The sequence below is a fragment of the Camelus ferus genome, chromosome 29 (assembly GCF_009834535.1).
Source record: "Camelus ferus isolate YT-003-E chromosome 29, BCGSAC_Cfer_1.0, whole genome shotgun sequence".
NCBI lineage: Eukaryota > Metazoa > Chordata > Mammalia > Artiodactyla > Camelidae > Camelus > Camelus ferus.
Window position 1 is genome coordinate 19981216 of NC_045724.1, and position 14137 is coordinate 19995352.

At 43.5% G+C, this 14137-nt stretch overlaps 1 protein-coding gene and 1 long non-coding RNA gene across 2 annotated transcripts in view; one reads left to right on the plus strand and one right to left on the minus strand.

Moving 5' to 3' along the window:
* LOC116660514 overlaps window positions 1-8631 on the minus strand; it is a 117652-nt gene extending 109021 nt beyond the window's left edge. The window contains exons 1-2 of the long non-coding RNA XR_004316087.1: window positions 8487-8631; window positions 7657-7753 (exon numbers count right to left, since the gene is read on the minus strand). This is a non-coding gene — a long non-coding RNA (uncharacterized LOC116660514). The remainder of the gene's footprint in view (window positions 1-7656; window positions 7754-8486) is intronic.
* A 2983-nt stretch (window positions 8632-11614) lies between these two features.
* The window catches only part of LOC102508530 (cytochrome P450 7B1), a 152687-nt gene continuing 150164 nt past the window's right edge, over window positions 11615-14137 (plus strand). Inside the window, exon 1 of the mRNA XM_032470213.1 lies at window positions 11615-11906. Coding sequence (XP_032326104.1) covers window positions 11794-11906 — 113 coding nt within the window. The 5' untranslated portion in view covers window positions 11615-11793. The remainder of the gene's footprint in view (window positions 11907-14137) is intronic.

The window sequence follows — 14137 nt, forward strand, 5'->3', positions numbered from 1 at the left end:
AGAATAGAAATCCACAAGCATGAATGAATGTTCCCAAGCTCACAACAGTAAGTGATGAAACCAGGAGAGTCCGTTTGACTCTGATCTTCCAGGTTTCCCACTCCCTCATCACCCTCCCTGACCGTCCTCACTTCTCTTCTTCACTTCTTGCCCACTTCATGTCTCCAGCTGTTGGCCCGGCTGACCCTCAGAGGCCCCAGGGTCAGCACGGCGGCTTGGCTGCAGACTCAAAGGCAAGAGCTGCACAGGAACCCAGCCTCCACACACCTCCTCGTACTCCCCCTCAGTCCATTTTGGCAGATGTGTTTGGCTTCCCGATTTCTCTGCAAGCTCCAACGTGTCCACCTGCCACAGTGCTTCCAGAGGACTGAGGAGGGCTTTTTCCTCTGGTCCTCCAAATTTCCCTTCTGTGCCTTTACTTTCCTAGCTCCTCCCACAATTGTGTCAAGTTTAATTCATGTACTAAATCTCTTATTCCCATAATATGCATGATGGCTCTGCTTCTTGACAAACACAATTATTGTTACCTAAAGTAATTCCAGAGTAACAGAGCCATAGTATTACAAATCTGGAATTGGTTCTCTGGTCTGGCTAGATTAAAAGACAATTATGACCCTGTTGCCAGTGGTAAATGGGGCAACGGTAGTCTATGGTAGTAGGAAAACATTACTTAAAGTATCATCTACAGCCACCTGGAAAGACCTTGCCTGTCCAATAGTGGCTGCCACAGAACAATTTAGTAGAGATAAAAGTAAAATTACCATAGATGGATTTGGTTGTTTCTAAATGTGCTGGACAACATGGAAGGGAAAAAATGAGACTAGGGCTTTAAATTCCTAACTCAAGGTCTTGGTAAGAAACCAAAAAGCTTTTATAATATAATGGCCTTGAAGGTGACTTTTATCTTCTGTACTGCAGAACTGAAATTTCTAAAAACCAAATCCAAAATTCAATGTTGCAGATGGCAGAATTACAAAGAAAATTTAATTCATAACTTCTCAGGGTCTCTTAGGGAATTAATTAGAAAAGAATGAGATTTCAAAATCTGGGAAGAGGACACACACACAGATGCCAATAAACTGAGGATTCTGAACACCCAAATTCTGCAGTTTTCTTTGATAATCAGAGTATGATTTCTACCATTTGCTGGGATTAGTCACCTTTTGTCTGAAGTAACTGTAAAAGATCTCTTAGTTTTCAGGGCACTGCTGATCCTCCTTAAGGTCTACTCCCATCACTTCTCACTGCTTCTAACTTTATAAAGAGATTCAAATCCAGGATGGCTCCAGGGGTCCAGCTAGAGTATGCCCCATGAGGATGTGCTCCCAAGGGATAGGATTAAGATTATTTTCTTATTGTATAAGGTAATTGCACTACCTGTGAAGCAGTATAGTGTTATTTGAAAGTGTACTTGAATTAGTTATAAATGAGTATTGCAAAGTTCTAGGGAAACCACTAAACAAAGTAAAAGAAAGAAGTATAACTGATATGCTAAGAGAGGGGAAATGGAAAATCATTATAAAATGCTCAATGAAAACTTCAAAAGGCAGAAAAAGAGTAGAGAACAAAATAGTAACAAAGAACAAGGGCAACAAGCAGAAAACAGTAACCAAGCTAATACTAAAGAAAATAAAATGGGAGTAGCTGTAACAATTTCTGACAGAGTGTACTTCAGAACTAGGAAGGTTATCAGGAATAAAGAAGGGTATTACATATCGATTGAGGGGCTAATTCTACAAGAAGATGTAACAATCCTTAACATGTATGTACCTAACAACAGAGCATCAAAATACACAAGGCAAAATCTGATGGAACTGAAAGTAAAAAATAGATGAATCCATTATTATAGTTGGAGACTTGCATACCTTTCTCTCAGAAATAGACAGTACAGCAGACAGAAAGAACATAGTTGAACTCAAAAATACTGTCAGTCAACTGGATATCATGGACATCCACAGACTACTTCATCCAACAACAGCAGAATATACATTCTTCCCAAGCTCACATGGAATATTCACCAAGATAGACCACATTCTGGACTATAAAATACACCTTAACAAATTTAATAAAAAATAGAAATCTTACAATTTCAGCTCTCAGATCATGATGGAATTAAACTAGAAATCAGTAACAGAAAGATAGCTGGAAAATCCCCAAATACTTAGAGATTAAACAACACACTTCTACATAACACATGGGGTCAAAGAAGAGATCTCAAGAAAAAGTTAAAAATTTTGAAGTAAGTGAAAATGAAAAACACAACTATCAAAATTTGGGGATGCAGCAAAACCAATGTTCAGAGGGAAATTTATAGCACTGAACACATATATTAAAAAAAGAAGAAAGATCTAAAACCAGTCCTCTACGCTTCCACCTTCAAAACCTATGAAAAAGTAATAACCAGACAATTATAAAAATTAAAGATCAATGGAATTTTAGCTTAGATCAATTTTGTAAGTGGGTTCCCTGAAAGAATGCATCTAATGGACATTTCCTCATTTACAGAATACATAATTAGAATAAACATACTCAGCAACTGACAGAATCCCCACATTGGTTCCTTGAACTGAAGACTGAGGGCTATTAAGGTAGAAAAGGTAAATGGTCAAGTTGTAAGTGGTCACATGGGATAATGCCTTTATTGGCTCAAAAGAACTGTGCTGTTTCATTTTCAGCCTTCTAAGTACAAAATAATTATGTTCTGAGTCCTGATGCAGAAATGTAGAGAAAAGTAGGCAGGGAGAATTCTAATCCATTAATCTCTGAATAAGCATTCAAAGTTCCTTAAAGCATCACATTATGTTTTTCTTGGCATGTGGGTTGTGTAAATGCTAGAGGACTAAGTGTTACTGAGACATGGCAGTGAGAATTTAGATAAGGAACAGATTTACAGGTTGTTCAGAACTGCTACAGCAGAAGTCAAAACAAGGAGACATGGGGAAAGAGAAAGGGATTTTGAGGTTCTGGAATACTCAAAAGCAGGAGGCAAAAACACTGAAAAGCTGAATTAGCCCTTGAACTTTTCTAGAGCAAGAATCTAGCTTATCATGGTAGGGAGTAACAGGCAGAGAAAAGACATAATATGTCGATAAATGGGACTCTCTGAGACACCTATGAATGCAGAAGGGGCACATGTAGAGATTTGTCTGTCCATACACACTCGAATTGACCAATTACTGTCACTAGAGCACCTTTAAGGAGGGGAGAGAGGGGACACCACTCTTGTCCAATTTCCTGAGTATCTACTTACATTCTTGAAAAAGAGAATGGTTAATTTTGTTTTTTAAAATTTTTAAATTAGTGGTGTTGATGATGATGATTATATTTTGAAAGTATTATATGCTCATCGTTCAGAAGAAATTTTTCTATAGCTTCTTGACACGAGAGACCCCAGTGGTTTGCTCAACTAAAAGGTGTGAGTTGCATGGCTTTGCTTTACAAAAGCAGGAAGTACTTGATATTTGAATAGGAAAATTCTGGAGGGAAAGTAGAACCAGAGAGGCTGGACTCCGTGAAGGGAAAGAGAAATACATTTCCAATTGCAATGTGGTCCAGGAGGACTGGGGGAACACAACAGGTTGAGGATTTTGTGTGTGTGTGGAATCTTATGTGCTGTATAATGTGACTTTTTATAAATTTTCACCAAAGATTTCAATGCCTGCTGTGTTTGGGTTTATTGCAGAAATAAGTTGAAGTACAGAGCTGCCTTCTGGTTATTAGTTGCCCTAAGATCAAGACAGATCTGGCACATGTGATTCTAGGAAGTCCCAGACTGATGCTGGCTTATGTGTGTAGATATCCCATCTTTGTTATATTTCAACCCTAGCAAGCAGAAAATTAGACTTTTTTTTTCAGAAACATTACAAATCAATTAATTTCTCTTGCATTAGTGCAATGTTTGCTCATAAATCAGAATATTCAAAACTTCCAGTATATGTATAGTTGCTAGTATTAATTGCTTTTATAAATTTCAAAATGTAGCAATTTTTGTTGGTGGAAAAAAAGTGCCAGACTTCAGAGAAGAAAGGGGAAAGGAACAGATCAACCAATGGAAATGTGAGTTAGTGATCAGAAAACTGGAAGAGGAAATGAGAAAAAAGATTCAGAAAACCTTAATGGAATAAATTTGATCAGTTTCCTTGGACAAGTGGAAGGTGGGGAGAAGCTGGGAGCAGAGTTCACACAATGAGGAGTCAGACAGGAAGGGCAGTATAAAGAGTGAATCAGGTCTTTTCTAGTCTGTGAAGAAAGGTATGGGTGTGGAAGGGCTTACCATGAATCCAAGTTGCAACCAGCCAGGTAAGAGGGCTGGGGGCTCTGTGAAGGAGGGGGCGCCATGACAGACCAAATAAATAGAATGTAGCTAGTTAGTGTAAAAGAAAAATTGTCCCAAACATTGTCTGTAGCAGGAACTTTTTTGCGTAATGAAAAGGAAGAGTGTAGAATTCCTGAAAATGCTTAAGTGGTCTTCTGATAAGATTTCATAGGATTCAGACTTGTTTGGGAAAACTCCCTCATTGACCATCACCTATCAGCCGGGGGTTGAATGATTTTAAGCCTTCTTTTCCTTTTGTAGCTCCTCTAATGGTGGTTAGCTAACATTCTCTTTCTACGATGTTCCTAATTAGAGTCAGTGTTTGAACTGGCCTCCCAGAGGCTTTCTTTGTTGCAATATTGTAATAAGGTTCACTCGTAAACACAGCAGTTCCCCGCCACCGCCCGCTGCCATCCCTGGATTCACTTTATGCGGTTTCAGTTAGTCTTGGTCAACTAGGGGTCCAAAAATATTAAGTGGGAATTTCCAGAAATAAACAATTCATAAGTTTTTAAGTTCACATTATTCAGAGTAGGGTGATGAAATCTCACACCATCCACTCTGTCCTTCCTGGGACGTGGCCCATCCCTGTGTCCAGCGTATTGCGCCCGTTAGCCCTTAGTAGCCCTCTCCGGTATCAGATCAGCTGTTGTGCTATCAAAGTATTTGTGTCCAAGTAGCCCCTGTTTTACTTCCTAATGGCTCCAAAGTGTAAGAGTAGTGATTCTGGCAGTTCAGAGGCCAGGGAAAACCCTCAGGGGCTTCTTTTAAGTGAAAAGGTGAAAGTTCCTGATTTAATAAGGAAAGAAAAAACATCGAATGCTAAGGCTGCTAAGATCTAAAGTAAAAATCAAACCTTCTACTCATGAAATTGCGAAGAAAGAAAAAGAAACTTGTGCTCATTTTGCTGTCGCACCTCAAATTGCTAAAGTTAAGGCCACGGTGCTTAAGTGCTTAGTTAAGATGGAAAAGGCATTACATTTGTACAATAAGATTTTTTGAGAAAGAGAGGCCACATTCCCCTAACTTTTATGAGTATATTGCTATAATGGTTTTATTTTATTATTAGTTATTGTTACTATCACCTACTGTGCCTACTTTGCACATTAAACTTTACCACAGGTATGTATGTATAGGAAAAAACAGTCTACATAGGGTTTGGTACTATTTGCTATTTCAGGCATCTCCTGAGGGGGCTTGGAAGGTCTCCCCCGTAGATAAGGGGAGACTACTGTAATATGAAGTTTTTTCTTTAAGATTAAAATTATTTAAGAAACATGGTTGCTGTATCGTCTCAAAAGCTGAGAGGCTAGTGTCACCATGGCTCTGCTAGCGAGAGAGCGCACAACTGCGAAATAAATGACTGTAAGAATTAACATCTCTGTACTATCTGACCGATACACTTCTGCGGCACTGCAGTGGACACCGTGCATTTGGTGGACACTGTGTTGTGTTGCTCAGATTCTGTTGGGATGGGAGGCCTTCTGGAAGTGTCACCAGCTGCTTCAGGAATTGCCTTCAGCTAAAGAGAACTCCTTTGCAAGGCTACCCTTCTACCTTTCGCTTTCCTGAGGGCACTCCACAATCAATGCATGTTGATAGTGAGCCCCGAAGGCCTGGACCTTCACCCCATCCTGGGGTAACGCCGAAGGGCTGCCTAGGTTCTGGATATCCTCATGGGCTGAGTCTTTGGTTGAGACTTCACCCCAACCCCACCTCTCCCTTTGTCTTTCAGTTTCGTTTACTTTTCAACCCCTGGTGCTGGTCCTGAGACGCTGTCCTAATGAAGTCCTGTGCTGGTCTGTCTCTCTCTGAGTCTGTTTCCAAGGGCTTCTCCTACAGCACATAGAAACAGCAGAACCTGGTGGGACAGGTGGTGTGGGTAGATTTTGTTTCAGACCAGGGCTGGTGTGGCTTCTCCAAGAACCAGCCCAGCCCAATAGTCCACCCTCCTCTCCCCAGTGCCCCCCCCCAAAAAAGTCTTTGAGTCTCTAAAACTTTCTCTTAGTGAACAGAGATAGCTGGGGGGTGAGGTTGGGGGGAGGTCCTTGTGCTTTCTGTCCTCAGAAATCTGGATTCAAAGGCTAATTAGGAAAAGAAATGTTGGGAAAACCAGTGAACCAGAAACAGAGACAGAGAGTTTCAAGTCTTGGCGTGGTAAGTAGGGTCAGATCGTGAGAACGAACTAAGGTTTAGCATGGGTTCGTGAATTTAGAAGCCAGTGTTTTCAGATCTCAAGTGTGTATAAGTAATGCCAAGACTATTAAACAAGAAACGACAAAACTCTTGAATCTATTCCTTCCTCTTGGAGATAATCAGAGCCATCTGTTCCACCATTTTAAAAACTGCTTCAAAATAATTATATTCAGGTCTTCCCTAAAACTGTACTTTATTAAAAAAAAAAAGATTCAAATGTAACAACACTCTTTATTGCTGGGTCACTCTGCTCATTCAATAGCATTTTATTTAATAAGCATTCTTTCCTGTTGTGTCTGTATGTGTATGGGTTGACACTATAAACTGGCTCTTTAGGAGACAAATTGTTCAAATTTTATAGAAAGACAGTATAAGAGGAAGCATTTGTGATTTAAGATATTTGCAGTCAGGTTCAGTCAGAGCCAGGATCTAAGGTGTCTCACTGTTGACTATGTGCTGATTAAACAGTAGGTGCTAGCAGTCTCGGGTCTCAGAATCCACATACCATTACTGCCATCTCCGCTGCAACCAGAACAGCCACCTTAAGAAAACAAGATGTGGCGCATTCTACATTTTAACTGGGCAGAAGTAATATACCAACAAGCTAACACCTTAGCTGGGCTGAGTTTATCTGATAAACTCATTTCTACTTGCACCCTATGCCAGTGGAGCAGAAGGTCCTCGAATGTGAAAAAAGGGACACACTCCAGGCATTTCGACTGTCATATAGTTACTGCTCACTGTGCAATCCTCATAAACCTACAGGAAAATTTTGCAGACGGCGAAACTGAGACCAGCCCCCAAGCTAGCGAGGTTGCTCTGAGGTAGGCCAAGGTACAAAGCAGAGGCCCAACTCTCCCCGTGGGGTACTGCGGTTGTGGGCAGACCAAGGTAAAAACAGGATCCCTAAAAACAGAAGCCAGAATGGTTGAACAGATACGGTGGGGAGCTAGTCAAAGAAAGCTCTAAGGAAGGCAAGATGGTACCGTGAAAGGAGGGACGACTTCACAGCAGAATGCATGAGCTGAATAATCACAGGTGCCCTGACACTCTTTAAGTCTGGGTTTCCTTTAAGAGTAATTTCTACACCAGAGGTTGAATTTGAAGATTAGGGGAAAACGTGTGTGTAAAACACGAAGCAGTACCTGGCACACAGCAGGTCCTCTCAACCCATGCTCCTTTCTTCTTCCATTTTCTCCCCTTCCTCTGCTTCACAGTTTTGCCCAGAAAGTGGTCTTAATTCTAACAGAAGGAGATAGGAAGTCAAAGTTAGCCAGGACAATGCTCATGAGAAAGAAGAGACTAACTGCTTTTTAGTTCTAGGTATGATTCAAACCTGGTCTGCATTTTATGTCAAAGGTGAATGGGACCTTTCAGGCTTGAGTACTCAGATCTGTGTTTAGGAAATTCCCAGTCCCCGAAAAACAAATGTGTGGAATTCCTCTTTGACAATTTCCACAGTGGTACTTTCAAATGTTTCCCAATGCCTGAAGCCTACAATCTGCTTTCCCCAGAACATTATTTGCCTCCCAGGAGCTCACAAGATTGCAGCCATATGGGGGGCATGTTCTTAAATCTCTCAGTTTTCACCCTACAATCTCATGTCCACTAGCCTCTTTCTTCCTCTTTTCCAGTGTCAACCTTTCTAGTCCTCTTAGGTCCAGCTCATTCTCTTTTACAGCTCCAGCCGGCCAGGGATAGGGCCATGGAACAATCTGCACTTAACAAGAATTGTTGACTAAATAGTGGACTTGGAGGGCCCAGACCAGTACCTTAGTGTTTTCAAAGTCAGAGCAGGAGAATTGGGACGTAGATGTTGAAATGGAGGGAAACAGCCATTTTTTCAAGTTTTGGTGACTTTCAAACATGCACTTTAGACCCAAAAGAGAAGACCTCAAGGGAAGCAGGATCAGAACTGAAGCCTTAATCACAGATTAGAAAGAGCGCAGAGAAAGAGGCTGACAGCTCAGGTCACCTGGTGATGAGGGTCCCCTGAGATGAAAGGCGGCGGCTTTGGTGTATGACCTGCCATCTGGACTTTCACGAGTCTTTCTTTAGAGATTCCAGCAGATCACCCTCTCCCTTTACTCCCTCTGATTCCACTTCTGTGTTTGCCTGTGTTTTTCTCTCTCCATGCATCTCACAATCAGTATTTTCTGAACAAAGGTCAGCTGCTATCCATACTGAATACATTTCCACATCTGGATACCTCAGAGTCTAAGGGCCACCCCATGACTCTTTTAGATCTGACCGTTGACCCTGGTCTAATTACTGCAGCCAAGTCACAGAAGACACTAACGTCGGTAGCCAACGTTGAAGGAAAAAATTGTGGCTGATTTTTGAAGGGGATTGTTAGGCAGCTAGAATTTTACAGTTGCCTTACCTGTACGCCTAGTGAACCCCTGGGTTGAAATTAGGCTAGAATTGCCAGATTTAGCAAAAACAAGTGTAGCATCCCCAGTTAAATTTGAATTTCATATAAACAACAGATAATAGTGAATGCAACATGTGGGGCATACTTATATGTGCACAGATGGCTGCTTGAGTTCCAGGCATAGTGTCTACATCCTAACCTGGAGAAAAGGGGAAGGAGGCAAAGGGCCTGACCATTCCTGTGTCCTCAAGTAACATTGTATATCTAGTCAGCTGGTGAGAATTCATTCATATGGTCACATCTAACTACAAGGAAGGGTGGGAAAGCAGTCTTTATAAGGGACAGCCACATGCTCAGTTAAAAGTCAAGGACTGTGACTGAGGAGGAGGTGGGGGTAGAAAATATGGAGGGTCAACCAGTCATCTCTGTCAGAGAAATGATGGGAGGAAAGGCATGTTTTGGAGGTAAAATAAATTGAACTGGATTGAGTATAATGATGCTGTTACTGGGTTGCAAAAGTGAAAGAGGAATAAAAGATGTCTTTAGATTTTATTTCAACCAGATCAATTTACAGTAGGGAGGCCCCTTAAAACAGAAATAGAAAACACAAGAGAAACATACATGCAAAGTGTAGTAAGTGTATACCATGGTGCTCTGAGTAAGGCACTGTAAAGACCCCAAGGTCATGACACACAGTTGCTAACCAATTATAGCAGGTGACAGTGTAGCCTTCTTCCCTCCACTTACCTAAGACAGTGGATTACCTGCAGGCGTTTGCTATTATTAATGTTATAAAATAAAATGTTTAGCATGTTGCCTGGCACATAGTAAACGTTCAATAAAGTGATGAATGCTTAACCTTTTAACCTACATTTTCAAACAGAAGAGTCATCCAGGAGATCAAATGGAAAACTAAAGTATAAAAGTTGAGGCTTCTTGTGAAAATTAGTGGGAGAGGCTTTCTGCAGTGGGTATAGCAATGCACAGTATAGATACCATCCTGCAAACTGGCTCTGTGGGCCAGGCAGTGATGGAAACCAATCTGCTTTTTCTGAGAGGAGGCAGAATAGCTGTTGGCTCATTGTGCCCTGTTGACTTTCCTGAGAAACTGAATCTACGATAGGAGAAAAGAGAGGCAGTAGAAAAACCCTGGAATAAAAGTCAAAGACGAAGACATTCATAAACACTACAGTTCCCATGCTCGCTCAGCCACAGTGTTAAGGCCAAGGAGAGCAATGCAGCTTTAATTTAGTTTCGGGGCATGGACTAAGAGCCAAGCACATGCTGAGTACTTCCAGGCATATTATCTCAACTCCAGGGTGGGGGACCAGGGTGATAGTGGCTAGAGAGCAGGTGTGGACAGGCTTGTCTAAGAGGTGGTTCTCACCTTCCACAGCAAGAAAGACAGGCATAAACAGAAATAACTCAGATACAGAGGGAAAACATGAAGGAGTGAAAAGTAGAGACAGTGTTGAAAGTATGGAGGTGGGAGCGATTAATTACAAGGGTCAGGAATACTTTCCAGAAGAAAGTGGGATTTAAACTGGGTCTTGAGAGGTAGGTAGAATTATAGTATTTAAGGGAGAGAGGAAATTTTTCTCAGGCAGAGGATACACCATAAATAAAGATGTAAAAGGGCTGATTGTGAGGGACACGGTGGCTCGAGCTTTCGTGTCTATGGAGCTTTCGAGCCATGGGATGGTGACAAACTGTGGAGGGCTTCTCACTGCAGGTCGAAGATTTATGACTTTATCACAAAGGCAACCATTAAGAGTTCCGAGTAGGGTCAAAGCAGGATAGGTCTGCGATGCAGGGACTGGCAATGGGGAGGATGGGCTGGAAGGCTCAAATGTCAGAGGTATGGAGACCAGTCCTAAAGCTGCTGTAATTGTCTAAACAACTGCAAATAAAGTCTTATACGAACAAAAGAATGTCGTGGTCCTGGAACAGCCCTGGTTGGAATGGTTATTAGTTACTTATCAACTGAGTGACCACATTAAGTTACTCAACCTGAGTCTCATATTATATGTTTTCTGATATACTGATAACAACTACATCCCAAGTCTGATGTGGAGAGTAAATACACATGCGCGAAGTCCCTGGTGAAGGGTCATTACTCAGAAAAAGCTATTTTTAAAGTTTCTCCCTTATTCGTTCTAAGGACAACCTGCAGGACGTGTGCCACTCCTGCTGTAGTACCTTAGGGTCCTTCTGCAATAGCTTGATTCATCTGTCTTCTGTCTTCTGTCTTCCTGGAGGCTGTGGCCCATCAGGACTTGTGGAGGGTCCCAGCCCTGGTCTCTGTACCCCGGGCCTCTGGGCCGGGCCGGCGTGCTGCGTGCAAGGAGCGGGGGGCGGGGGGCTAGCGGGCGGGCAGCGCAGCCCGCAGGTATCCGCCAGCTCTCCGGGCGGTGCCTAAGGGAGACCCCCTCGGCGGCACAGCCCCAGGCCTCTTCAGGGGGGTCTGCGCGCTCCCTCCTCCTGAGGGGCGCGGGCTAAGGGATGAGGGACCCGAGCGACTCACTTCCAACTCAGAACAGAAATCCCCTTCCCTAGGCCTTCAGAGGCTCTCAGGAAACCCAGCCCCTTCGCCCTCATTTCTGGCCCTTCCTGCCCCGGGCAGCCGGCGCGCGCCGTTTTCCAGAAGCGTCCGGGCCGGAGGGGGCGCGGAGCGGGGCGGCGCACGGGGCTGGAGGAGGGGGTGGGCCGGGGGAGGGGAGTCCGGGAACTTTTAAGACTCGGCCTCGAGGCCCCTCGCTGACACGGCAGGCGGCGCCGCGGCCAGGCTAGCCTCTCGGGCCCGGAGCCTCCGCGGGCTGCACAGTCGCCCGGCGCGCCGCTCAAACACAGACCCCGGCTGTCCCCGCGGCCGCGCACGATCCGGACGGCGGAAGACGTGCCGGCGGGCATGGGCTGCTTCTCGCCGGAGCTGTGGCTGCGGCAGCTGCTCAGCGGCCCGGGCCTGGGCCTCGCCGCGGCCCTGCTGCTGCTGGTCCTGTGCCTGCGCGCCCGGCGCACCAGGTAAGAAGCGCCCTGCCGCCCCAGGTAAGAAGCGCCCCGCCGCCCCGCCGCGCGGCCCCGCGCCCCGGCCACGCATGGGTCCTGGGCCCCGCCACCGCGCGCGACGCGGAGGGCCCCGCTGTCCCCTCCGTGACAGCGAGCGCAGATAGTCACAACTTTAGCGGGCGCCGACGTCTCCGGGGTCGTGTGTAAAGACAAAGGCTTCCTCTGCCTCTCCCCTGCATCCGCGTACGCAGGCAAGTTGTTGGACTCGGTTTGCTGCGCCTGCCCAGGCTGCAGGAAGCGAAGCCCCAGGTTTGCACTACCCGTTAGGCATCACGCATTTTGCTGCCTTGTTACAGTGAGCTCATGCTTTATGGCCCAGCATTCATAGACTATTTCAGGAGGGGACATTTCACATTTCATTCAGTTAAAAGTGAAGTGTTTTAGGAAAATGCCAATGTATGGAATGAACAGTATCTCTGAGTGCCTCTCGGTGCCTCAGTTTACCACTGGCCCAAATCTGGAAAAATGAAATGATAGGACCTCATGGGATTTTCACGAGTACTGAATGCGTCTGTAGTGTGTGTTTTATGCACTTGCTCTATTATTTTTATTAGAACAAAACAACAACAAAACCCAGAAGTGTGTCGCTTCATTATCTGATTTGAAATGTCGAAGTAGAAACAAGAGAAGTTCAATATAAAAACACTCACTTTGAAATCATCTATTTTCCTTTTCTTACTGGGTCACTTTTTCATACCAGTTTCCTAATAGCTTTTTTTTTTTTAAACCCCCCCCTTTTTTTGTTTTTTGTCTGATCACCTGGGTGGAGTGTGGTATCATTTCCTGAGAAAGGGCAGGTTTACGGGAATTGAAGAGATCGATAATTTTGTTTGGACATGTCAGACAGACAGGTAGTCAAGTGTGTGTTTCTGGTGCTCTGTGGACAGATCCAGTCTTGATTTATAATTATGCAAGTCACAAATATGAACATGGACTGTAAAGTCATGAGTATAGATCAGATCACCTGGTGAGAGAGTTTGATGGAGAAGCAGGGGGCCCTGCCACTCGCCTTACTAGAGAGTCTGGCAGAGGAAGAACTACCAAAGGGCACTGAGAAGGAGGAGCCAATGGCATGGGAAGAAAACCAAGTGAATATGGTGTCATGGAAGCTAGATAGGGACAGGTTTAAACAAGCAGGGGGAGTTAATCTGTGTCAGATGCTGCTGCGAAGACTATAGTCTTTTGAGATCAAAGGACCATCAGAGGTGACAAGATGCAGAATTAATAAGAGTTAAAGTTGATCACTGAGAGTTAATGGAAATGACAGCCTGTTTGAAATGGATTGGAATGCTGTCTGTCCTCCAACAGCTTCTAAGATTTTATGTTGAGACATGAGTGCGATTTAGTAACATGTTTCATACCTCTTGAGCTCATAATCCCAGTAATTTTATTGAAAAGAATTTCTTCTGGTGAAATAATTATGAAGGCCCTTAAAGATTTAACCACAGCAGTCGCAATTAGGGCAACTTATATAGTGAAACATTAGGGGAAAAAAACTTTTATTTCCAAAAAATAATTGGTTTAGTTAAAGAAACTCTAGCATATCCAAATAATAGAAACATATGTAGCCATAAAAAATATAATGTAGAATGTATGAAGTCATAGAAAGCCATATTCAAGATATATTTATATATATATATGTTTTTTTCAAATAGCGGTATTTTCTTCTCTTTTTCTTTTTCTGTTTTTTTTGGGGGGGGAGGGGAAGTAATTAGATTTACTTATTTATTCTTAGAGGAGGTAGTGGGGATTGAACCCAGGACCTCCTGCATACTAAGCATGCACTCTACCACTTGTGCTATGCCCTCCCCACCTCAAGATATATTAAGTAAAAAGAAAAATTACACACAGAATATGTTCATATACATGGTGTCAGTGACCTCCAGCCAAAGACCACCATCCACACACCTGCAGTGGAACAAGCTGAGTTCTCGCTTATGGCAGCGAGAAAGAAGACACACCATTCATTCTAGGGATGGGTGTTACGAAGGACCCATTTAAAGGATTTGGGTTTGTGTTATATGACTTTGGGAAGGGTTCAAGGAAGCAAGGTTTTGCTCTGTGGGTAAGATACTCTAAGAAAGCTGGAGCTAATCTATGACTGGACACCTAAATAAACCTCCTCTGTGAGTGAAGAGGAATGGATTAAGGCTAAATCAGTAATTCGTAAATGAGCAACAAATACG